The 25,793-nt window shown below is 42.0% G+C and overlaps 1 protein-coding gene across 1 annotated transcript; it reads left to right on the forward strand.

Annotated features, from left to right (window-relative positions):
- The first annotated feature begins 29 nt into the window (after positions 1-29).
- epg5 (ectopic P-granules autophagy protein 5 homolog (C. elegans)) lies at positions 30-23,190 on the forward strand. Its single transcript, XM_085367275.1, has 46 exons — positions 30-160; positions 501-695; positions 2,601-3,257; positions 3,360-3,620; positions 3,702-3,900; positions 3,986-4,125; positions 4,225-4,332; positions 4,427-4,500; positions 4,668-4,776; positions 7,069-7,183; positions 7,263-7,413; positions 7,534-7,695; positions 7,792-7,949; positions 8,211-8,362; positions 8,482-8,622; positions 8,746-8,910; positions 8,994-9,116; positions 9,209-9,471; positions 9,831-9,971; positions 10,072-10,216; positions 10,791-10,988; positions 11,160-11,267; positions 11,369-11,491; positions 11,723-11,889; positions 11,983-12,216; positions 12,342-12,465; positions 12,562-12,706; positions 13,098-13,269; positions 13,367-13,529; positions 13,670-13,812; positions 13,923-14,079; positions 14,331-14,525; positions 14,622-14,835; positions 15,316-15,503; positions 15,903-16,110; positions 16,224-16,299; positions 16,744-16,847; positions 16,963-17,138; positions 17,788-18,012; positions 18,112-18,321; positions 19,438-19,582; positions 20,254-20,496; positions 20,637-20,850; positions 20,939-21,157; positions 21,279-21,393; positions 21,480-23,190. Exons 2-46 carry the CDS (start codon positions 642-644, stop codon positions 21,660-21,662), a joined length of 7,767 nt encoding a protein of 2,588 aa, XP_085223401.1. The 5' UTR covers positions 30-160; positions 501-641; the 3' UTR covers positions 21,663-23,190.
- The last annotated feature ends 2,603 nt before the right edge of the window (positions 23,191-25,793 follow it).

Raw genomic sequence — 25,793 nt, forward strand, 5'->3', positions numbered from 1 at the left:
GTCACGTGATCAGAGATTTTGATCGAGGAGTTCCTGGAACAAACAAAACAAACTGCAGCCTGGCAGCGGACGTGGCTGTCACTGCGTCTCACTCTCTGGGACGAGTGGAAATTTGATTTCTTATTATGTGAGCAGCAGCACGGAAAACCGAGAGCCGCTGGTAAATAAACAACTCAATAGAAACACCGCCTAACGGGCGAGTGGCTCGGCGTTAGCGTAGCTTAGCCTTCGTACAGTGTCACCAACTGTACCTCCGTGGGGCTTCATGGTTTCGTTTTCCCCAAAATGTGCTGTCTGAATATTTTGTTCACGCTAGGTGGCCTGCTAATCTTGATATTCTCCGCAGATGAATCCTGTCAACGGAATATAAAAGTGTGTTTTGTTTACAGTCAGTGACTGTGTTTATCTTGTCAGCACAACCAGCCACGGGGTGCTTATCACAGGAAATACCTCGCTGTTTGTTCCAGCTAATGGTCGCCTGTTGTTTTTGGTATATTTAGATCACCTATAATGACTGCTCAGATGATCAGCGGTTTTCAGGTGATCGGCATCATTTCCACCAGGAAACTCCTCAGTCAGCTGTTTGTGAGAGTGATCTGAGCTGTAAAAACAGCTGATGCGGACACGAACAGACACTAAAAATGGAGGCTGTGAGACCAAAGAAGAACAAAGCAAAGGCCAGCGGAAAATCTCAGGTGATTAAATCAAGTACCTTACAGGTATTCTTTACCTTCTTCTCTTTTCACGAGGGAATGAAGGGCCTTCAAAGTATAAACGTCCCAAACAGAGTGAACACCCCAGTAAAATACATTTCTCTTCACATGTAGGGACAGTTGCAGGTATCCACTTCGATACAGACAGGTGACAAGAATGAAAGTATTGAACCTGTGAACCATCTAGAGAGGGGATCTGCTGCTTTCCCTTGACAGTTTATAATCACTCATCATGGGCATGATTGTCATTGTAGTTTTGAGCTTTTAATGTTTGTTTTTTGTTTTTTTGAACTGTTCTTTTTCAGGTTTGATGATTGTACAGAATACATCTTAAATGAGTTTAGAAAAAATCAAGAATTAGGTACACACACTTGAATTTATTTTAGATTTTCACTAATCCACAGAATGTCGAAATTTTACATACAGGCTCTTACATATCCAAATAATATTAGCAAATTACACCTCAACCAGACACTTGTTGTGCCTATCAACAAAGATTCGGGGATAATTCTGGCTGAATATTTGACGACTCTTCTTGGCAGAATTGGTAGAGTTCATTTAAGTTACCTAGTTTCCTGTTCTTTTAAGCTTAGTCCACAAATTTTCAGTAAGGTCAAGTTTGGGGCTTTCGGGAGCCAATTCCAGAAGCTTAATATTAACCTGCTTTATCCATTCTAAAACAAATTTGGATGTGTATTTGGGATCATTGTCCATTTGGAACACCCAGCATTGTCAAGTTTCAGCCATCTAGCTGTCGATTTGAGATGAAGTTGAAGTATTTTGAAGTGGTCCTCCTTCATTATTCCATCCACTTTGTGCAATGTACCAGTACCACTGGCAGCAAAACAGCCCCAGAGCATGATGCTACCTCCACAAGACTTGACAGTTGATACAGTGTTCTTCAGGTCGAAAGCTTCACCTTGACTTCTCCAAACATACCTCTTCTCATGTTGTCCAAATAAGTCAATTTTGTCTCATCTTACTTTAAAACCAGAGAGTATTTGGCCTCTCCATGTAGGCAGCTACAAATTTCAGTTGATCTTGAAGGTGTCGATTTTAGAACAGGAGCTTCTTTCTTGGTCGGCACCCTCGCAATGACAATGTAAAACTCACTTCACTGTGGACAGTGACACTAGTGTTCTAACACTTTCCCATTCATGGCAGAGCCATGTGAGTTTTGGTGGTTCCTGGGTTGTTGCTGAACATGCAATTTCCTGCCATCTGAGGGTAAAACAAATCACAAAGCAAAGAGGAACTATCAGTTATAGTCAGTAAGTATAGTAACCCCATCCATGGAACCAGAGAGGTTCAGTAAATTGGTTTGATTATTTTGTAGATGATGTGAGTCATATGCTGTGGTTTTTTGCAGTGGCCAGGTCTCATCCCTGTTAAACCTTTTTGGGAGATTTTAAACTGAAAACTGAAATATTAGACACTCTGCCCCAGTCACCAAAACACCACATGAGTAGCTATCCTATGAAAAAACAGCTTGATCCCTGCTTGATCCTCCCAGAGACTTGGAGCATGTACCAATGCAAGTTGAAGCTGTTGTGAAGGCACTTTGTTTTTCCTTTTTCTTTTTTTTTCTTTCAGTCTGTACTTTTATTCTTTAGAGATTGATAATAAATCAAATGACTTGCAAAACACATAAATTTAACATACCACCATGATCCAAACAACAAAAATATCCATGATTACAAATGCAGATTCTTTTTGGCACATTCATAGCAGTGTTTGTTCTGTACTCACATGACTATGGTCACATGTAAAAAGCTGTTACACAAGCTTGGTTTTCCTCCAAAGAGAAATTGATGTGTCATTGTTGATTTTTTTTCTTTTTCTTTTTCTTTTTCTTTTTCGTTTTTTTTTTTTTTTTTTTGCACACAGCTGGTCAGGAAGCAGAAGCAGGCAGAGGAAGACAAAAGAGCCCCAGCTCCCTCAGCTGTACCTGAGGCCTCCACTTCTGACTTCACTGAGATCCCCCTGAGTCTGCCCTATCAGGAAAAGGAGGAGGAGGAGAATAAGCTAGACACTGTTCAGAATCCTGAAGCCACAGCACAGTCATCAGACCTGCCTTCTGAGAAGCAACAGGCAGAAAACACAGCATCATTGCTGAGTAAGACTCTACAGCCAAGTCTGAACTCCTCAACAGTGACATCACAGGTCACAGCGCAAGAGACCAAAAAGGAGGAAGAGGAGGCTGATGTGCAGGAAGCTCAGGGGGCTGGGCTTAAAATTGTGCCACAAACCACTGAGCTTGAAAAGGATGAACAGTCATGGAATCAGCTGTGTGTTTTAACTCAGTTTGAAGCTTCAAATGTCCCAAGTGCCCCAGCACTGTATCCGTCTCTTCCTACACTAGAAGAAGGTTCAGTGATACAGTTCTGTGGGGAAGCTGTGGAAACATGTGGAAAGGAACCTGCAGTTTTGGCACTTCCTGATCAGGAATCTTCTCCTCCAAGTTTGCGGCCTTTGGAGTCCGTGGCCGACCTTTCTCGGAGCAAACTCTACCCAGAATTACCCAAAACAGCTTTAGAGGTTCAGGTGATCTAATGTACCATGAGATCAAATTTATTGCTAATGCTAAGTTTTATTTACAATAAAATGGTCTGTATTACTGTATTATTTAATCTTTTTGCTCTGTAGCCGTTCTCACTGGAGCAGCTGAGTGTTTGGGAGCCAGGCGGAGGGTTGCGAGCATGGCTGGAGGTGGTTGAGGTTTGTGCAGCACAGTTTTGTGCTCTGGCGCGGCAGGAGAAACACGAACTGACTGAACTGTTGCAAAACTACTGGCGTTGCCGCAGACAGCTGACCCAGTCGCACACACAGCTTCACACACAGTCATCTGAGTGCAAAAGCACACAGAATCGTCTATGGAGCTTCAGAGATGAACAGCTCACACTTCAGGTGTGTTTTACAAAACATCTATAGTACAGAAAGATCAAATGTCCCACTATTGCTTTCACACTTATAATTTCTATCTTACAGGGTGTGTGTGCAGATCAGACAAAGGTATGTGGGTATCACCGCTTCCAGCAGGCAGAGTTTAGTGAGAGTGTGCAGGCTGAGCTGAGAAGACTGTTTGAAGCTTGCAGTGAGCTGCTCCATCAAAAGGTCGTGCTGCATGCGTACACCGCTCTGCTGTCACGCCTGCAGGTGGAATCATACCTGTACAGTCTTATAAAAGGTGGGAAGAATTATTTTACCTGTACTTCTGATATTACTAGTGTAAAATGTATGTGTTACATCAGTTTTGTCTGTTGCTGTCTCAGATTTTCAGTTAGATGGCCAAACACAGCCGTGTTCTCTCCAACCTCTGAAAGAGGCCATCAGCGTCCTGTTTAGTTTCACACGAAGAGTCCTTGATGACACACAGTTCCAGTCAGACATCCATCACTGGCTTGAGAGATTGGTATACACACAAACCCCAAACCATTTTTCAAACGTACTGCCCCAGTGGTCAAGGCAATTTGTTGTTGCAATCCTTGTGTGTTCCTGGTCTGTTCTCCAGGTCGCCGTCCTGCTGCATGTTGGAGGGTCAGGGGAGCACCTGTACCTCCTGTGCCACCTTCTCTGCTGTCCTGCTGGGGTGGGAAAGTGGGCTGCACACTTCCTTCAGGTTAGTTAGGAACACACGCCTGTCATTTATCATTTTATCACGTCAATTGCTATACATACAGAGGAGTAGAGTTCTTCTTTATTATCTTACCCAGATCCAAGTTTGGGGGAACACCTCTGGAGTTCAGCAATTTATGCAAGCTCTGGCCATTCTAATGTCACCTGCCAGGTAAAAATGCAAGTCTCTACATGAGTTTCTTCTTTTCACCCACTGACTGTGAGCTATACACTGCAAATTATGCTTTTGGCTTTTATGAGAATCCAGGTCATCTTTTTAAGGGCCAACAGTCTAAGATCTCAGAATGTGGAACTTTTTTTTTGCTTGTTTTGACTCAGACATCGTGCAGAGTTCCTGGGCCACATGAAGCCGTGTGAGAGCCAGAGCTCAGGTGCTTCTGGACAAGAATCTGGCAACTGGACCTTAGTGGATGAAGGTGGAGAGGAGGTAAGTTTATTAATGTAACAATTTCATTTTGAAGAAAGAGGCACAGTTCACTTCTTTTTGCAATAAACAACAACAGTGAATCATTTAAAGTACGAGGTGCAAGTTCACCATTTCAGATATACATTTGTACCATAGAAATTGTAAACATGACATGGCAATAAAAAGAAAATAGTTTTTATATCAAAAATGTGATCCAAATGAGTGACTATAACAGGGAATGCTAGTGCTTTGTAAGCTAAATTGGTTTCCCTGTAAGAAAAACAAAAGTAAATTTATATTTTTTTAATTTAACTTCTCATGCAGTATTGTTAGCTTATTTGTGAAAATAAAATGTAAAATTATTATATAAAATTCAGAAGCAGCTGTAAATAAATGTAGGTACATTAACTCCTCACTGACTATTGTCTGCCCCGTAGATAGTTCCTTGGTGCCCTCTAGGTGAAATGTGGCCAGTTTTGGTGCATACATGCTTACAAAATAAGAGAAAGAAACTTCACCCTCTTTTATTTTTAAGGTTTTATGTATCAGAACACATAAAAAAAATTACAGGAAGTCAGCAGGTCTTAAAATTAGCACTCTACAAACCTCAGCCATCCTGCTCTTTTTTTTAGAGAGGAAACGCTTTCCTCCGTAAACACTCCATGCCTGTTCAGTCGTCTTGTTGTACTGTCATGAACTTTCTTACTGAATAATGGATTTCTTTTCCCATGTTAATTAGTAGAAACAAGTCCTTTTTTCTTTCCTTTTCTTTTTTTTTTTAATCAATGCTGACGTCTTACCTCCTTGACATTGTGTTAACACACCTGAACGCTCCAGACCAGCTAACTGCCAGAACTTCTGTTTTTATAAAGGTGCTCATACTTGCCGATGATCAGTTAATCAAGTGCATTTGATTAGCTGGACCTGACTGCTACTTACCCTTTCAATTCCTGTGGAAGCAGTGAGGGTCTACTTGATATTTTTAGACACTGCTTCTCCATTTTAGCTTTGGTTTTGTTAAATAAACAATGACATGGTGTAGTGGGTCATCTGAGGTTGTATTTATCTTATTTTAGGACCTGCTAAGCAACAGGTCTTAAAATCAGATACATTTTCTATTATGTCTTGATATATAAAATGTTAGATGTTAAAGAGGGTGTGCTTTATTTGTAAATAACCACATTTATTGGAAATAACCAATATGTTTTTAAGAAGCATCAAAATGTTATAGTCTCTGAAAATAGGGTCTCTTTTTTCTTGTTTTCTTTCACCAGTTATGATGCAGGCGATAATAAATATTCAGTCTGCTTGTTTGTAAAGAAGAGCTGTCACAGATTGTAAATTTGTAGAGAGTGCTTTTTAAAACAAAATGTTCTTGTCTGTCTTCTGATCTTGAGTCACATCAATGATCTGTGGAGAAATTGTGCTAAATGAACACCTATGACCATTTAAATATCAGTCTGCTGGCTTAAAACCACAACTGCTGCCAGTACTAATGTGTTGCCTAGTGTTACGGATTCAAATATTGGGGGTGGATACAAGAGGAAAAACCACAATAACAACACTGGTCCGGCCGGGTTGAGTCAAACGATGATTTTAATGATCACACGCGTGGGAGATGGACACCGTACGCAGACAGCATCAGATCTCAAAATGGTGGAGCATTGATCAAACTCTTATAGCCTCTAGTGGCCCCCACCTAATCATAAAAGCCTGAACATTCACATGCTTTCTCTCACTCAGCGCCTAAGCTACGACCTTGGCTCCCTGTTTATCTGCTCCTGCTGAGATGGGGCAGAAAACTCCAGTATGTTCTGTTCTCTTCTAATCAGACAAATAAGGCGATGACTTTCTGCGAACAGTATTTCTTATAACTCAGCAGTATAATGCATCATAAAACAATATCATTCATTCACAATAAATCAGCAGTCTAATGTAATGCAAATCAGTTTAACAAAGGCAATAGTTATCACCTTCTAATTCAGGAGAATAATGCAAACTAAAACTACATAATAATTCACAATCTTTAATTAGGGGTCTAACATGGCATAAAATAATATTATAATCCAACACTAGGAACTGTGGTGTTTTCAAAGCTTTTAAAAGTCACATTATTTTAAAAAACACATTTGTGATTTTTTTTTTTTCAACATGTTATTACTGTGTACTGTTAAAAAAAAAAAAAGCAAGTAGCTTCTGCTTTATATTTTGCCAAAAAAACAAAAATTAAAAAATGCCAGTCGTAGCATATTGCAAATACACGCAACATGTAGTAAGTCGGCCCCTAACGACATTGTTGTCTTCTGTGTTTAGGATGAGGACCCAGAAACCAGCTGGTTGCTACTATGTGAGGAAGATCTGATTTTATTGATTACCCAGTTCCCCTTCCAGCAGCTCTACTCATACATGCTTGGGATGAGCAAGCAGGGTAAGAGAGTCAGTCTGACCCATCTGTGTGTTTGTTAGTTTGACTCACGGTGTGAACTAACAGGTGCGTCTGTCCCCAGGTGTGTATGAGCCCCAGGCCTGCTCCAGTCAGAAGATGATGCGGGTGTTTGCTTTCGCTTCCTCGCTCATTGAAATTCTCGCTCTCGGTCTACAAACCTATAACAGATCCCGATACAGACAGCTAGTCAAACGAATAGGGCACATCATACGGTCAGTTCGCCAAGCACATAAGCAGCTTCTATGTCCTGACACTTCTCAGGCCATATCACAAAGTCAGAGGATGCATTAATAAAATGTTATGTTTGGCTTTTCTTTTCTGCTCTCCCCCAGAATGACAGTTTGCTATGTGAGTGATCACTGGGCCCAGTACGTGAGTGTGACTGATGCCGCTGGATCTAGCTCTCAAGTACACTCTCTGTCTTTGGAAAAACTGCAGATAGAATATGATCATCTTTTCCTCCGAGCTGTTTTACATGTACTCAGAAACAAAAGGTGAGGAGTTAGCCTCAAGTTTCCATTTTAACTGGGAGCAATTTACTTTACAGACTTTGATATTTGTTATTAATTTTGTGTGTTCATCCTCTACAGGTTGGGCATTTGGTTGTTTATGTCTGAGATGCCATATGGGACTTTGTCCAGCTCCATGCTCTGGAAGATTCTTTATGTTATGCAGAGCGCAGAGACTGCAGGGCTAGAAACACTCAGCACAGCTGGTGACACATACTCCTGCATTCAGGCTCTCAGAGGTACAATTAAACACACATAAGATACACAAAGCTTTCACATCCTTAAAACTTGCCTGTTGAATATGTTAATGCTCAGAAGTGTCCACTCAGTTTCATCATCATATTAAAAAGGAACTTTTTAAAATATCCCAAAAACATTCAATTTGAGCTTTGAACAAACTCATTTTCTATTGTACTTCTTTCCTGGATCTAAAGTTGCATCATGTCGGTCTTCTTAGTCTGGAATTGTCATTGTGATTTTATTTTTTCTCTCGGATACAGACCCACAGCATCAGGCGAGTTTTGAACAGTGGCTGTGTGAGGTGAACAGCTCTGACGGCATCTCGCTCCTCACTGCATTAGCACAAATGGCGACACCCACTCAGCGCTCTGACTCACAATTCATCACCACTATAACTCTCCTGATTTACCAGGTAGGGGGGGCTAATTTTTCTGAAACTAGTATCAACTTTGTAACACAACACAATTCATCATCCCTGATTAGGATCTGTACTGTCTCCGTCTGACATCCATTTCCTCATTTTTGCTTCAGGTCTCTTATGTGAGTGTGTCCACCAGAGAAACCTACTCCAAGGTGGGGAGGGAGTTACTGGCTGCTATAGCAGCAGCCCACCCATATGTTATCTCGGTGCTCCTTGAGAGACTGAGGGACACCATACAGACTGTGGGAATGGTTGGTATTGTGATTCCATAATAAAGGTTTTAGCTGTACATGATTTTTAGTCATCAAATGTTTAATTTGATCCATGATCCATCCACTCGTGTGTTTTTATTTGCATGTTTCGTTTGTGTGTAGGTGGCTTTGTACTTGTGTAAAGAGCTGCCTCTGAGTCTTTGGCAGCCGCAGCAAGAAGAAATATGCGTGATTGGAGCGTGGCTCCTTCAGCATCCTCTGTCAGCTGTAGAGAACCGGCTGGCCTGTGTCATCCTTGAGGGTCTGAACTGGGGGTTCAACACTCAGGTAGAGAGGATGTCTTAGACTCCTGACAGTGCATTCGTGAGTTTGTCACAACCAACCTTCACTAACCTTGTTTCCTTATGTAGGATGGCTCTTTGTTCCTGCCTTCAATTCTCCACAATGAGGTGGCACTGCTGGTGGCTGAAGCCTATCAGAAGTACCTTACAGACAAACCATACAGTGGGCTCATATCAGAGGGAATCAAACAGGTGGCACATTTACACTTGCCTCACATCTGCTGAATTCTTTAATGCTTATTTCTGCATTACACATCATTCTCTCTCTTTCTATCTCCTTTCAGGTCTCTTACCTTGCAAGTGTCCTTCGTTTGGGCGTATCTCCTGAAGCATCCTTTAGTCAGTGGGCATGGCAGCTGCTGCTGAGGCTGAAGCTTCATGGCAATTCTCAGAACCCTAAAGGAGCCTGGGTGGTCCCTGCTTTGGCATCCAACCCACCTCCAGAGCTTACGCACTCTCCTAGCATGCACACTGTTCTGAGGGCTGTAAAAGCAGGCATACCGATTGGATGCTACCTGTCCATTGCAATGACAACCGTGGGACATAGGTTTGTATTCACACACTAGGAGAACATTTACAGCTGACTTACACATTGTGAAGGATTGAACTGGTTAGAGATGGGTGTAGTTTTTGGAAAACTCAGCCTTGTTTTACCCAAGAAAGGCAAAAACAATTTGAAAATAATACAAAATATGATAAAATAATTTAACACAATTTGATATACAAATATTAATCAATTAATGTTGCAAATAGAACTCTTGCTTTTCAGCAAATGTGTATCAGGGGCTAATATAGCTACAGTATATTATGTAAGGTGTAGATGCGCGAGGTTTCTAACTTTAGTTGTATGGCAATCACATGTATAAGTTGAATAATCTTGTGTGGATTTTGTCTTTATTTTTTCAGCCTGGAACATTTCTGTACTGATGGTGTTGGCTTGTTGAAAAGTCTGATTCAGTCTCGCCATCTGAGAGCTGCTGTGCATCTGTTAGATAACATCCTACCCCCAACCTATCCTCTTAGCTACTACCTGCTCAACAACGCTCAGTAAGAAACAGGCATCCTTCGTAACACATGTAAAATCTGCAGCTAACTCGAGCACTGACTTTATTCCGACACCTCTTGTCTTGCTCTTTGTTAATGGCAGGTTTGTAAGCTGTATTCAGTTGTTCTTGCAGTACGACAGCGTGTGTCCTCAGGGCATGACGCAGCAGGTCACGCATCGAGTGGCGCCACTTCTCACTGGAACCAGTTATGGAGACAACGTCCGTCTGCTGAACAGTGTCATTCAGGTGCATGGTGAAACTTTTGTGCATGTTGTGTGCAAGATTCCTGAATTTATATGAGAAACAATGAAAAAAAAAATATGGAAAAGAAGCAGATTTTAATTATTGTGTGTCCAGGAAAAAATGCAATAATGTGCATTTATTTTTTGGTTGTTTAAATTACTATGAAACAGTAATTAAATTACCAAGTATTTTCCTCACCCTCAACATTGCTGCCCCTCTCTAAGCCTTTTCTGGAGGTTTCTTCCTGTTAAAAGGGAATTTTTCCTTCCCACTGTCACCAAATATTGCTCATAGGGGGTCATCTGGTTGTTAGGGTTTTCTCTCTATTATTATAGGGTCAACACCTTATAATATAAAGCACCTTGAGCTGACTGTGGTAGTGAATTGGCACTATATAAATAAAGTTTTATTTAATTTAATTATTCGGGGTAGTTGAACAAATTTTGAGCCAGCCAAACCATGTTAGAAGGGGTTTTGTTTTATCTTACTTTTTTTTGGTTTTTACATGTAAACACACTCAATAATTCAGTCCTCATTACTTTGGGACTCATTACTCATTTTTTAACTCATCTTTCAGAGTCATGTGGTAGAAAGTTCGAAACCAGGCCTTGTTGGAGCTGCAGCAGTTCTGGAGTTTTGGGTGGGAATTCTGACTCAACAGAACTTGTGGTACCGAGACAAAACAGTCCTGTTCCTCATGGATCAGATCTGCTGCGCTGCCTTCACTTACCACCAGGAGGAATGTGTCCAAAAACTCCTGTACCAGCAACATAAGGTATTTACAAAGTGGTGTTTGATTTGCATGATTAAGCAACCTCTGAACTTCACATTAATATTTAATGAGACACAAACCAAACAGACTGGGAATAAGGTGAGGAAAGCTAATTAGCAGCAATGTTTGGGGGGGGGTTCTGTTTTTTTTTACTGTTTTTCATACCCTCTGCAGACTGCTTTGGGTTATCATGGAGACCGGGGTCTGCTCTCTTCTCTGGTTGGTTGGATTTCTGGAAATGCCACACCCTCCTTCATCGAGGGCCAATCCTTGAGTGCTGAGGTGAGAGACAACAAAGCAACAACCACATGTGTAAATACAATTGATCACATTAGTAGAATTCTCCATCCTCACTGGCCTGTTAACATTTATGTTTTCTTTAGATCTGGTTTGCCTGGGTGGTGCTGAATATGGAGGGTGTGTTTGAGGAAGATTCTCAGCTGAGGCGCTGTGTTGAGCATGAACTCCTGTCAGAGCTTAATATCTCCCCCGAACAAGCCTTAAAGGTAGACAGTTTATCAGTAAAAGGTTCATTATCTCATTACATAATGTGACATTTTACATCCTTGTTCAGAGAAGATGTATTCTATGACCTTTGAATAAAAGTGAACAGACTATTTGCAAAACTAAAGAGCAGAAATATCATAGAAAGTACTTAGGATCCTGGTCTACTGCTGTTCATTGATTTGGAGTGTTGTGTTTAGATGATGTTAACAATATTTCTGTTTCTGAGCCAGAAGGCTCAACAGAGGCTTAAGTTGCCGGTAGCCCCGTCTCTGCAGAGGCTTCAGGTATATCGTTGGGCATATCAGGCCGCAGCTACACCACCTGATCACCCCCTCCTACCCCTCATCTGGCAGAAATTCCTGCAGCTCTACCTTAGACAGCCTGGACCTGAGTACGGGTATGATAAACATGCTCATGTGTTATGATCCCCAGTCAAAGAAAGCAGAGAATAGGCAGAATCTGTATCTATCTGTCCATGTGTCTCTAACAGGCTGGCTGCAGGAGGATGTATCGGCAAGAGGTTCTTCCAGGCCTCTTCCCAGGCTGCTTTCCTCCGAGATCTGAGGCAGAGAATACAGGAAGTGTCTGACTTCCACCACGCTGCCAGTCAGGCCCTCCGGGTACTCCCACCGAACACACCCTCATCAGACCAGGGTGACGAAACCCCCAATAATCCCGGACCACCTTACCTCACTTCTCCTCAGCTACATACAGAACTGGTCAGGTATGGTGCTGATCCTAAGACAGAGCTTTTATAAAATCTTTCTTATTTTTTGTTTAAAGATCATTTCCTATATTCCAGGCTATGGCAGGCTCTAAATTCTCAGCTGCTTGTTTGTTTGTCTGCAGGTTGTTTGGAGTATTTTCTGTGTGGCTGGATGACGAGACTCTGCAGAAGCAAGAAGTGTATCTTCCCTCTCTTCCTCCAGAGTATGAACCACACAGACTGGCACAGGTCATGCAGTGGCATCAGGTGAGTATAATTTTTTTTAATATATATATATTATAATATATGATTCATTTATTAATTGTTTTTGCTTTGTGTTGTTTTTTGGGGGTTTTTTTGTAGGAACTTTGGCTGGAATATGTGGACCAGGAGCGTCTACAATATGATCAGAGGGAAGTTTTGTCTCTTTGGAAGAAGGTGCAGAGTGAGCCAACATTCCTCCAGACTCAAACCTCTGGTTTCACTGACTACACCAGCCTCAGCAATGGTACGGAGCCAAGCTTTATAGCCAAACGATTAAGCAGGGGTTAATTAAAAAGAAAATATACAGATACCAAAAATGCAATTCTGTAAGAAGTTTATATACTGTGTGTCAGCTTCAGAACAATAAATAATATATTCTCTGTTCGAGATATTTTTCACAGGAGACATTTTCACTTTTTATTTGTTAGTGTTTTTCCTGCTATTACATGTCAGAAACTCCTGTAATAAAGAATTGTTCTCTTGTTGATTTAATTCCCTTTTCTCCTTTGTCTTTGAGACCAAAATTATGTAGACCAACTATACACAAGTGTATTTGTTTCACTTTTCATATGTGCCACAATCTACTTCTACTTCCAAATCTAAAAATGCTTGCATTTGATATTGTCTTAATTCAGCAAGGGAGCGTATCCTGTCCAATCTGCAGAAACATCCAGTTCCCCGTTTAGCTCCTGAACTGCATAAGCTGAAGGCACCAGTACCTGAAGTGCCTTCCGCCTGTCTCACTGACTGTAAAGCTGCCTGTAAACTGTTAGAGCAGGACCTCAGCATTTTGCAAGATCAAGCCAGGTATGTGTAAATCATAAAATAAAAGCTTTTATTTTGAATTATCTATAAACATAAACAAGTCGCATGCAGATTCCCAAGTAATTTATCTTGGCACCAGGATTGCTGTAGCACGTGAAGCCCAGCAGGTGGCAATGGAGCAGGAGCTGCTGGAGAGCCTTCCTGTACTGTTTAAGAACCGACCAGAGCAAGTCACCATGGCCCTGGAGTGTAAAGGGAAGGGTGGACAGCCATGCCAAGGAGCTGCAAACATCACTGTCACGGTAAGACCTCTCACACTGCAGGCTAGCCACGTTTTAAGTTACAGCTTTGGTATGTTTTATTAATCTGTGTGTGCGTGTGTGTGTGCGTGTGTGTGTGCGTGTGTGTGTGTGTGTGTGTGTGTGTGTGTGTAAATTTGTAGTGTGAGCTTGTGCAGAAGCAGGAGGCAGTGCAGACTCAGATAACATCACTGCGCAGGGACATCAAAAAGCTTCAAACCGATGCTATGGCTCCGCCACCTGAAATCCTGGCCCAGGCTGCCGTTCACACTGAAAACTTCATCACGTCAGTGCAATCAGATTTTATATCATTCATATCAAGATGCATTATATTGACATATATGAAGGTAGATGGGGAATGTCTTGACTCAAGTGCACCTTGTTTCATGGTCTTAGGGCTTTGGTGAATATGCACAAAGCACAAAAATCTCCTGCAGTCCAGAAAGTTGGTGTGTCTGCTTTTTACAAGGTGGTCTCCTTTGTATGTGAGGACACGCTCCGTCATCCACCAACTCGTCAGTACCTGTCTTCATGTGTGGAGGTACTGGGACAGGTGTGTATATGCTCTAACAAATACATGCACATATTGCAGAGTAGCAGTGTTTTTATTTATTGTTGTGTGGAATATATAAGTACAAAAAATGGGTATTTGAGCCAGCTGGAATACTAGAGAATAACCATAACCACCTTGAATAGAGGGCATAAAGCATTATTGTGTACATAAAGAACACACATCATAGATATGTTGGATGGATTAGCTGCGATTAACTACTCAAATTAAAGTGTATTTAATTTTGTGTGTAGGTATTTATCCAGGGAAATGCAGAGGAGTGTGGCCGTGTCCTGAAGACTATCCTGGAGCAGCGGCGGCTTTGCCCTCTCATTTCCCCCTTCTTCACTCCCAACGCAGCGCCCAGTCAGCTGGTGTTTCTCTACCAAGACGTCGTGACATCGCTGTCCCTCGACAGCGCCGATGTCGTTTTCATGCTGCTCACTAAGGTTAGTCCACGTGCAAGTGGAATGAAGAAATGGGATGTATACGCCGCAAACCACGTGCCAGTTACAATGTCCACTTCTGACTCTTTTCCCCTGCAGTTTGATTTGTCTCAGTGGCTGAATGAAGCCCATCCCGTGTTTTCGGAGAGGACACGTTTGCTGGAATTGGTCCATGGAGCTCTCTGCGTCTGCGGCCGAGACCCCGAGCCTGAGTTTCTCACGCCTTTTCACCTTTTCACCAAACACTGGACCTGGCTTTTACGGCATCATTTCCCCGACCATTACAGCGATTGCCTTCGCCTCCTCATGACCAGTGAGTTGATCTGTTCTGAAGTGATAAATTGCGATTACCCTCGATTTATTTATTTATTTTTTTGTCATTTCTTTCCCTTCAGTGTAGTAAAGAATGAAAATTTCCTTAAGAGACATCTTTCTTGGACTCTTATATTAAGCAGCCATTTTTCCCTTCTTGCACATCACGTTAGACCCTGACTGCTATTTATTCTAGAAAATGAATCTAAGAAAATGCATTAATCTTCCTGAAAGGATGCAAGTTACGATTAAACTGATTAATGAAAAATGAAGTCAGTTCATTTTGAACAACAGATGCAAATTTAGTGTCAGTGAGTGGTTCATCATTGTTTGGCTTTTGTTTTTCTGGTTTTTGTTAAGAGATTATTCCAAATGGAGCCGCTGATGTCAGCTGTGATTACAGAACTAATCAAGAATAATCAGTTTGGGTGTTTTGTTGGGAACTTCTTCAACAGAAGGATTTTTTTTTTAACCTCCTCAGGCTCATCCAACCAGCTGCTCAGTCCGGAGTGCTGGAAAGTGACTCTGCGAGTGCTCGGCTGTTTACCTCCATCCCGCAGCACCAAGGGCAAAGCTGAAGCAGCTGTGTGCAGCACTGAAGTCTCCACCCGTGGTGTCGCACCCCCAGCCTCCCCCTACAGGTCCCCCATCACCCTCTCTCCTCAGCAGGTAGTCTTAAAAGTGTAAAGTGTGCATGTTAGTCCCCGTAGGGAAATAGTTCCTCTGCATTTAACCCATTCACCCAGTGAAGCAGTGGGCAGCCACCAATGCAGCGCCCGGGGAGCAGTGTGTAGGGACGGTACCTTGCTCAGGGGTACCTCAGGGTAGCCGTTCAGTGGAGTCGAACCACCGACCTTCCGATCATGGGGCCACCACTCTACCTACTGAGCTATCCCTGCCTAGCTTGTAGGCAGGGATGTCTTGGCGTTGTAAATATGTGATTCACATCTCTATTAAGAGTCAGCATGCTGCGCGTTAAGCCGAAGTTTCTTGCAAAATGCAAGTTTGTTTTTGTTCAGTTTTATGACGTTTAAATCTTCGTTTTTGTATTTTATTTGTTGCTAACAGGTGGATGAGACAGTCGATTGGCTGAGTGACTACTTTTTACGAAGTCGTCTCAGTAAGACGGACCTCCGCAGCTTCGGCCTCTATGCTTCCTGGACTCCCTACATCGAGGACGTCGTTTCCTTCTGGGACCATTTGATCAGTTGCCTCATCAATGTGCAGCTCAACAGCTGCGCCCGAGAGTCAGTGGGCAGCAGCAAAATAATGAAAGGTAGCTGCAGATTATTAACTTACATTTATGTCAAACCTCTGAGTTTAACTTCTAGTTTTGTGCATATCGGTTGTAATGCATCATTGTGAAAAAGAAATATGGCACTCTCACAGCTCTGCAGGACCTGCACAGTAAGACTGTGAAGTTATTTAAGCCATGGATCTTTCCTGTGGACGCTGGCGAGGGCGGGTAAGTGTCTCACATCTCAGACAGGAACAAAGATCTGCTATCAGTTAGCAAGAGTTAAAACAGATGTGAGCATAGAGCTAATTTTAGACGGGGCAGTTATATAAGCTGATCTTTCTTAGTTTTCTTAGTTTCTTTTCACAGGGCAGTCATTAAAGGTTACAGTCATTACTTAACTGAATTGAATCTTTCAAACCTCTGAATCACACTATACATTACCCAGAATAAAGCACTGCTGTAGCATTGTTCAGAAAAAAAAAAGAATGCATTAATTATTTATTGAATGGCACACAAGAATGTCAATAAAGTATGTCCTTTTACATCTCATTGTCATTAATAGAAGGGACCTGATAGATGAATTTGCAGTTTGATTCTAATTTTAGAGGACAAACCAGAGGAACAGCAAATTATGGACAAATAATCTCAATAACTGCATCTTTATCTCAGTAACATCAAGTGTTACCCCTGGCTGGAGACGGATGCGAGTGCAGCAGGATGTATGGTTGGCCTCTACATTCAGATCACTGACCTGCTTCATCACAAGTTCAGAGGCAAGTAACAGTTTAAGCTACAGTGATCTTTGTCGTCTGTGCTGTAATAACACGGAGAAGCTAGAACCATAAAGGATGTGTTTACTTACACGTTGTGTGCGTGTTTATGTTGCAGATCGTCTGCTGCCTGGTCAGAGGGGTGCTCTGTGGCTGTGTATGATGCAGTACTGTGAGAGCTGTACCTCACCACGCACACCGGAGTACCTGCTCTACTTGTATCACACACACCTACGCAGCCTGCCCTGGAGACACCTGCACCCTGACACTAAGCTCATGGAGCAACTCTTCAGTGTGAGATACTTTGCCCCTAGACCCCTAACACCTCACACTGATTTAGACATGTATGTCACAGGGAAGCTTGTTAACCTGAGACCATGATCCTTGGCCCCAGTTTCTATTAGTAGCCTGCACTTACAGAAATACAGTCACAGCTCCTTGTTCTTGGAAAAAAGCTGTGTCTCAAAGCCCCTATCAATCATTCTTTGAAGGCTATCCTGTGGAATCTATTGGCATAGATAGGATACTTGAATTCATAATAATAAAGGTCTGATTGAAAGATTGATAAGAATGCATGCTTATCTGTGAACACTGAAGAGCAGCAGAAATTGATATTGGAAGCATGAAGAAGGTTACCAAGCAACCTCTTACATTATTCAAGCTAATATATTAAACTTTAAACACTTTTGATATGTGTGCATCATTATGGGGGTTAATACTCCTACTACGGAGATGTTTAATGATTTATCATAAATAAATTCATCAGTGTATTGATATTTATACTGTTATAGCTACTTTCACAGTAACAGGAGCCTAAAATGTGCATTTTACATTTACCTTGCATTAAGTAGATGTTGTAACTGATACTTTGAATACAGTCCAAAGCAAAAGGGTTTGATGTGTTTGGTGCTTTTTTGATTACTTGTGCTTCTTGTGCCTACAGGTGGAGAGAGGAAGTCCCAAGAGCTGCTTCCTGTTTATGGGAGAAGTGTTATGTGAAGTTAACTGGGTCAGCATCCTGAGTGACCACTTACAAACACCTCCCGGCTCCACAACATATCCAGCTGTGTCAGAAATGGCCACACAGAAAGAGTCGCACACTATGTTGGTATACCTGCTCTACATGCTCGTTTTTCTGGCAAAGGAGGAACAACTCCTGAGTCAGCAGGTGAGTTCAGGCTAGTGTGGTATCATATCAGAATCAAGAATCAGACCTGTTTCCTTTTTTCAGTCATTTTTCTTTCTTTTTTTCCTGTTTAACCTCCAGGACTCACCTCTGTTCAGTCTGCTGGTTCAGTCCACATCTCTACCCTGGCACAAACTGGACCTGTCCTCGTACCAGAGCATTCTGGGATACGTTAGCACCCACTACCCTCCCTCTTTGCTTCTCAGTGCTGATTCTGCACCTCAGCTGCTGCTGAAATCACTCCGTAGTGCTGCTGGGCTCCACCCCTGCCCCGGTGAAGCTCCACACCAGGTGAGACGTTACAATCCTGTTTGTTTTCTGCATCAGATTTGTTAAGGTGGCGTAAATCTCTTAAGGCAGGTTAAACCAGCAAATGGATTACTCTGAGAACGTTTCAACTCTTGCTTTTGACTTGATCAAACCAATGACAGAAAATTATAAAATATAATTATTAGAATAGTATTATGCTGTATAAAATATATGGCTTGTGTTGAAGAATATAGGAATTTTTGAACAACTTCTATTTCTGTCAGCATCTTGAGTTCACTAAACTGGCATGCCTGCTATAAAAGTGCAAGGTTTGGAACATACACATGAAACTTAAACGTAAGCAGTTGCTGCGTTCGGGGAACTCAGGATGTAAGTCAGAGCCTTGGTCTGGGGCAGATTGACAGGAAAACTCGCGTGTTTCATGGCAGAGCTCCTTGACCCAGAATCCTACCACAGAGCCACTGTGCTGTCAATAACACTCAATCTGTGTAGCTGCTTTAGATGTATGTTTGCAGTACGACATTTTATACATCATGTGATATTTTTCCCAAAATATCCAATGTCCAAAAAAATATATTGGCAAGCTCTGTACAATCCTTCTAACTTTACATACGACTGTTTCAGGATCTAACAGAAATACGTGGCAAAAGCTGTGGAAAAGAAGAATACATTTAACATAAAGCATGAAACTCACTGTAAATTTAAAACAGACATATTTTACTTATTATCTACAAGGTTTTCCTCTCACAGTAAGGAGCAATAAACAGTTCCTCACTAGTCTAAAAAATAGTCTAATTTTTGACAAAATGCGGTCGTTTACTTCCATTTATTGTGGGCTTGGTAATTTGGGGCTTTTAACAATTTTCTTTAAACAGTAATTTTCCAAGGGTGGAATGATTGTACAGCATCTTTAATAACTTAAAAAAAAACCAAGAATAGGAGTTAATGATGTAAAATAATCACGTCCATTTTCGGCCTGAATTCATTTAAAGTGTTTCATCTGTTTTAGCAGTCAGGAACCTTTAGTTTACAGAGAACTGATATATATTTTATAGTCAATAGTATAACAACAAATAAAAAAATATGAAAAAACCCTACAATTTCTTTCGTTTTTTGTTTGTTTGTTTTTCATATCAGGAAGAGACGCTAAAGGCTGGAGCCTACATTTGCTGGTGTGTGCAATCTCTGGTGACTCTGGAGCAAGGAGGCAGCATCACCCTCACCAGCCTGGAGGCTCAACTGGAAACACTTTTGGAGAGTATCATAACCTTCAACCCACCAGGTGAATTGTCCTCACCATCTTGCTAATCAAAAGCTTCAACCATCAGTAAAAACAGTCTTCTATAACAGAGATGTCAAACTCATTTTACGTGGTGGGCCACATATACAGCCCACTTTGATGCTAAGTGGGCCAGACCAGTGAAACTCTCCTTTCTGTCAGCGTAAGAAAGTTTAACTGAGCATTTAATCTCTCAAATATCTAAATATAAGAAAAAGAAGTGCAGTGAATGTAGTAAATGTAATTGGAAGAAATAAATGTGTAAAATTTCAGTAAAAGAAAGAAAGAGTCTGTTAGCTCGCAGAAAATATCCCTTTGCTTTTTACTCTGAAGCTTTTTTATTAAAACAGAACTTTCTATTGTAAAGAATTGTTAAAAACAAACAAACGAACAAAACAAAACAGGAACCTTTCTGTGATTTTAATTGTTTTTTTTTTTATTGTATTGCTTAATTACTTTGGTGTAGTATGATTGGTCACGGGGGAGGTCTTTATCAGTAGGAGAAGCTGCTAAACTTATAAAAATACAGTTAAAAGTCCAAACTGTATGCCCTCCTTCTTTTTTTCAATGCTGGGCCGAATTGGAGTCCTTGCCAGGCCAATTCTGGCCCTGGGCCTTATGTTTGACACTCCATTTCTACAGCCTTATTTCTACTCCTTCCTGTTCCCTTTCAGAGGTGGATTTGGAGCAGAGGCACATGGCGTTCTGCAGTCTCTTCAGTGATGCTTTGGCTTTGCTCAACGGCGTGGGCGTCTCAACAGGCGAGGCACTCGCTGCCCATGTCATTACCTGGCTGGACAGGAAAGGGAGGGGCTTTCCAACTCTTCCCCTTCTCACAGCCTGCTCCCGTTGCCTTGCATCAGTGCGACACATGACACGCATCATGGAGGCATGCATTACAGGGTACTTCAACCATGGTAAGTAGCAGTTTAGGGTATGCTACTTCAGTGCTACCATTTCCCCTGAAAGTTGGTTTAGTCCTTTTCTTTTCAAAACATTTGAAGGATGTCTGAAAATTGGCTAATTTTTTTTTTCCACATCCGTGATTTCAATTCAGCCGAGGAAGAGTCTGTAAGGTGGGGACCTGTGTTGGCATCGCTGCAGGTGCCCGAGCTCACAGTAGATGACTTCCTTTCTGAGAGCCAATCAGGAGGCAGTTTCCTGACGCTCTACGCCTTTATTCTGCAGCGTCTCAACAGTGAATACACAGCAGCCAATGAGAGGAGGACTCTGGCTCTAATTAACACTTGGACCAATCAGGTCTTTCCCAGGTTTGTCCCTTTCACTCGCTCTTGTGTAGCATGTAGCGTTTGTCCTCTGTGAGCTGTAAAGATATGAACATGTTTCATTTGTCTCTAGCGGTTCGGCTGATGAAGCCAAGCTGTTTCTGTGGTGGCACAAATCCCTGAATCTTTCAGCGGAGCAGCTACAGCCACAGGCAGGCTTGACTGAAGTATCAGGTGTGGTCTTGGGCCTGATGAGGTTTCAAACTAGGCTGCTTCAACTGGGAGAAGAAAGACTGAACTCCGGCCTGCTCGGAGCTATAGGCCTTGGAAAAAGGTCTCCTGTCTCTAATAGGTGAGCTGGCTTGCACATTATTAGTAAATCAAAACACCTGTAGTCCATAAAGAGTAAAAAATGTGTAAAAACAAATTCACAAATGTTCATAACCTAACTGTTTATGTATACAATGCTTTAGGTTCAGGGTGGTGGTACGCAGTCTGGCAGCTTTTCTGTCCATTCAAGTGCCATCAGAGAGCGAGCTTCGACTTCAACCCACCACTGACTTGCAGCTCTCTGCAAAAGCACAGCAAGTATGCAAAAACTTGAAGTGTTTCATTTTCTAGTTTGTAATTATCACCTAAAAATAACTTCTTTTTTTCCTTTCCAATGGTTTCAGATGTTGGGGACGCTGGAAGCCATGCCCAGTAATAAGCAGTACGCCGAGTTAGAGGACTCTGTGAATAAAGCCGTCCAGTTCATTCGCTACCCAGGACATTGTCTCAAAGATGGACCCCGGCTGCTGGCCCTCCTAGCTAACCTCCTATACCCCGACCTCAGATACCTGCACATTATCCGCTGACTGTGAACTCACCTTCTACCTGAGAGTAAACAATTGTTCAATAGAGTCAAAAATCCTGAAGGAGCACAAAAGTTTTAAGTGATGAAGACACTTGTTCTGAATTGCCTTTTTATTGTGTCAGCGGGGGACTTGTGTGACAGAAACTTACTCATTAAAGCTGACTGAACATTTGTGAGGAACAAACCTCTTGACTGCTAGAGTACAGTGAAGGAACACAGACCGTCAGAAGTTTAAGCAATCATGTGTGCTAATCTTTGACATTTAGGCACTTTATTTTCTTCTGATGTTCATGCCTTGTTGCTTTTTGCATAAGTTGCCTGTTGATTTTCAGCTCCATCGGTTCTGTTCTTGATTTGAGAGGATGTTGCATGTATTTATTGAAGTAGAACTCATGAATCAGAATTCAGCAGCAGGCTCTGTGGGTGTGAGTTTCACACCTGTACATGGAATCTAACAGGAAAAAAAGATGAAGGGTCCACAGATTATTTAGAGGATGTTAAAGGACTCATTTAATAGACCTATAGGTTTGGTAGTACCTTCTTAAAATAGGGTGTGGGACATACCAGGAATGCTGGTAGTTGGGGTTCATTGCTTAACACAAGTCTTGTTTTTTGCTGCTGATGCTTGCATATCCATGATCCGCAGTCTGAAATATTTCAATCCAAGGTGCTGTATACAGTAGGAGGTGATCATGTCTAGTAACAGCACATTTGCCAGTATTATGTTCATTTCCAGCCAAAAGTGCTTTCCTTGTTCTGCCAAAGAGATGTTATTTTCATCTGCTTAGCTACTTAAACCTCCTTAACCGTGATCTCTGGTTGTGTCATCAGTGTCCGTTAAGTCCAAAACTACAGTCTGGAAAAGCGAAGTACAACTTGTCTTCCTTGTAGAATTGTATGTGCAGTGTTATTCAAATTGCTAATGGTATAAGGAGGTTTTAATGCTGTTGAAGCTAGAACAGAACTGGACAGCTTTCTTACTTTAATTACTCCTGTCAACTCACCACTTCTGTTGCTCTGTGCCATCTCAGTAATCATCGAGCTGCACTTCAGCAGCCTGCAGCTCGCCTTATCGCTGGTATTATGTGGTGACTGTTAATGTCAAAAGCGTTTCTTTTTTATGAGTCAGTGATCAGGAATGGGTCTGTAAGGACTGCTGCAGGAGGTGTACTCCGTAGCCAAGCAGAACAAAAGAGACATGACTGCTCAATAAAGGGAACTGAACACCTCACAGCTGGTATTTATCAATATAACGCAGCAATCTGGGACCAGATGTTGCACATGGAGCCGCTGAAAGCACAAACAGGACCGGTCCAGACAGCAATTAGAGGTACAATGCATTGTTCAGCCTCTACAACAAAACAAAGTTGTCTTTATCTTCACATTCTGCTCATAATGCTCCCGACGGATAGACTTAAACTGCATCTTCCTCGTCAAAGAAGGCAGTTATGACAGAACCTATTGTGGACTGATTTTCATGGACAGCCACATCCTCCTATTCTCTTCATATGCACAAAGTAACAGTACATGCCCACCACTAAAAAAATGTTTTGAAAAAAGTACTCTTCCCCTATAAATAGAGCCTTTAAAAAGCAGGGGGTGTTGAAAATGAGCTTTTGTGTGCATGCATACATCCAGCATTTGACACCACCACTTCTGTCTCAGAGAAAAACCTCTCTTCGGGCAACTGTGGTCTCTATGGTTACTGGAAGGGTGGAAGTGAGAGAGGAGGTGGAGACGACGGGAGAAAAGAAGGGGAGGTGGGAGATGCTTGCAGACACTCACCGTCTCCTCTTGGCTCTCAAAAACGGCCTTCGGTGCGTTCTGTGAAGCCGTGTGTGTTTGTCTCTCACCGTCTAATTCGACCTTCTGTTCTCCCGTCTCTCAGCTCAGGTGGTGAAGTGCTGTGGAGTGGTCGGTACTAATGTGAGAGAGTTTGCTCTGGAAACATTAGCCTCATAAAATTTCTCCTCCCAAACCCATTCACCGTGTCCTCCATCCCATCCGACCCGCATACACATGCACATGCTCGGCGGGACCCGTTGCTGATATTCTTAGCAGACACATCACTGTCTGGCAGATCCCTGTGTCACCATGGAAACCCAGCATCACCCCGTTTCGGTGCACACTCAGCATCAGAGGAGCACGTGGATGAGCTCCCAGGCAGTCATCAATGGCTATTAGTTTGCAAACAAACACACACATGGTGCACGGCAGCAGAAATGTGACTCTGTTCTCTGAAAGCTCACCAGTTATGCAAGACCTCCTGCCTGTAATGAATAAGAATAGTCGATTGTGTAACCAGTTCAGTGATTTGATACAGACAGATGCAGATCTTCACCTAACCGGATGTTGCATTGCAGTCAGCTTCAACATGTTTCAGTGGCAGTCACATTCCCAAGCACGAATAGCACTCCACCACTAACCAGTTGTTCTTGTGGGACAGCTGCAATGGCTCAAAGTCCCTCCCCACTGCCAAAACACACACACCTATCGAGATGCACAGGAATGTCTCCCCAGTGCCCTGCACAGCTATACGCCAGTTCTCTTCGTGCTTGCTTTATTTTGAATGTTAAGCGTGTGTCAGACAGACTCCTCCATTGAGACGCCCACTTTTCTCGCACCACCTCGCCAGTCCAGTGGGGAGTGATGACTCAAACCTAAATGAGCCTTTATTTCTCTCTCATTATCTCTCCCCGTCTCAATTCGACAAGAAGCGTTTCACCCTGCTGGGTGTACTTTCCTGTGCACTTAATGCTAAAAGTCATCAATAATGACTCAGACCTCCACATTACATGCAATTTTCTTCTACTTTTTTTTTTTTAAAGCTAGGTAGGCTGCTCCTTGATCTGATCTGCACAAAGGAATATTTCTCCTTTGAGATGTGATGTGTGGAATGAAATCTCCCTGCAGTGAAAGACGGAAAAAAAACTCCAAATAAGGTAAATTTTATTGAACAAGATCTATTTAATGTATCTCTGGGGATTTTAAGCACGTGGCCACCACTCTTCTCTACTGTTACCCACACTTTGTCTTTAGGTCCTACATCTGGTATCTGAGTTCATATTAATGTGAAGATTAATAGATTTCACATATTACAAGATGTGAAATCTTGTAATATCAGGTTCACTTGTACACAAGGACAGTCTAGGGGTCACTCTGAGCTTTAAGACCATTTGTCAACAGGTTTGGGTAAGTTTAACTATTTGTTTGGGAATCCTCACTAGTAAAGCACGTAACCTGATGAAGGCCTAAATGTGGATGCTTATTGCTTACTGATTTGTTCAAATTAAGACTTATTATACTTATTATATATACTTATATACTTATTCTAATAAGACATTATTTAGAAGCTGTGTATGTGTTGAATCTCTACCAAACATCAACCTTGATGGAGCCATTTTCACTCTCCAACAATCTCCAAGCAGCTCTGGGTCAAGGTTTGGGGTCAGATGGATTATTTTGGAAATGGCTAAACTTGGATTTATAATAATAGGTGAAAGGCTTAAAGGTTGGGAGGGAAAAAGGTAATCTGTGTTGGGGGTGAGGTTAAGTGTAAAAGTGAAAATATTAAAAATAAGATTTGGGTTGAGGATGTAATGGGTTTTTGAGGGATGGGAAAGCGTGAAAGTTGAGGTTTGGTGTTGAGAAAGTAGGATGTGACTGTGAATAGATGTTAACTTTTCACAAAGATAGAAGATGAAAATGCGTGTGTGGGGAAGAGGGGAGTCATCACATGACTCAGCAGTCAGTGTTTATACCGATTAAATCCAGGCACGACTTCAGGATCACACGCATTAACACACACCGCTTTCTTTTTCCTTTAAAAAGAAAAAAAATTAAAGAAAGGTATCAGGACGACGCCTGTCCAAATATGTCCACCCAAGCCCCAGACCTGCCAGCTTCGACTGCCCATAAATCAAAAAGTTAAACCAATGCCACTAATTTAACTTAATCCTAAATAGAAATCAGCCTGTGCTGTTTGTGTGTATGTGAGCAGACCCTGAACAAAGAGCGCTGCTGGCTGACAGAGGGTTGGGTCTGCTCTCCCGGCTGCAATTTTCAGACACAGGACCAGAATCGGAAACAAGGCAGCAGCAGCAGGAGGAGCAGGCTCGGTAAGGAAATGTTT

The sequence above is a fragment of the Diplotaxodon limnothrissa genome, linkage group LG12 (genome assembly GCF_057381915.1).
Source record: "Diplotaxodon limnothrissa isolate DT_005_m linkage group LG12, D_limnothrissa_male_GT1.1, whole genome shotgun sequence".
Classification (NCBI taxonomy): Eukaryota; Metazoa; Chordata; class Actinopteri; order Cichliformes; family Cichlidae; genus Diplotaxodon; species Diplotaxodon limnothrissa.

Excerpts from the sequence above, each read along its gene's own strand:
- epg5 (XM_085367275.1), top strand. The coding sequence starts at position 642 with ATGGAGGCTGTGAGACCAAAGAAGAACAAAGCAAAGGCCAGCGGAAAA. Across the intron at positions 13,530-13,669 it reads CTGCAAACATCACTGTCACG|TGTGAGCTTGTGCAGAAGCA; the intron begins GTAAGACCTCTC and ends GTAAATTTGTAG. Across the intron at positions 16,848-16,962 it reads GCTTCATCACAAGTTCAGAG|ATCGTCTGCTGCCTGGTCAG; the intron begins GCAAGTAACAGT and ends TTTATGTTGCAG.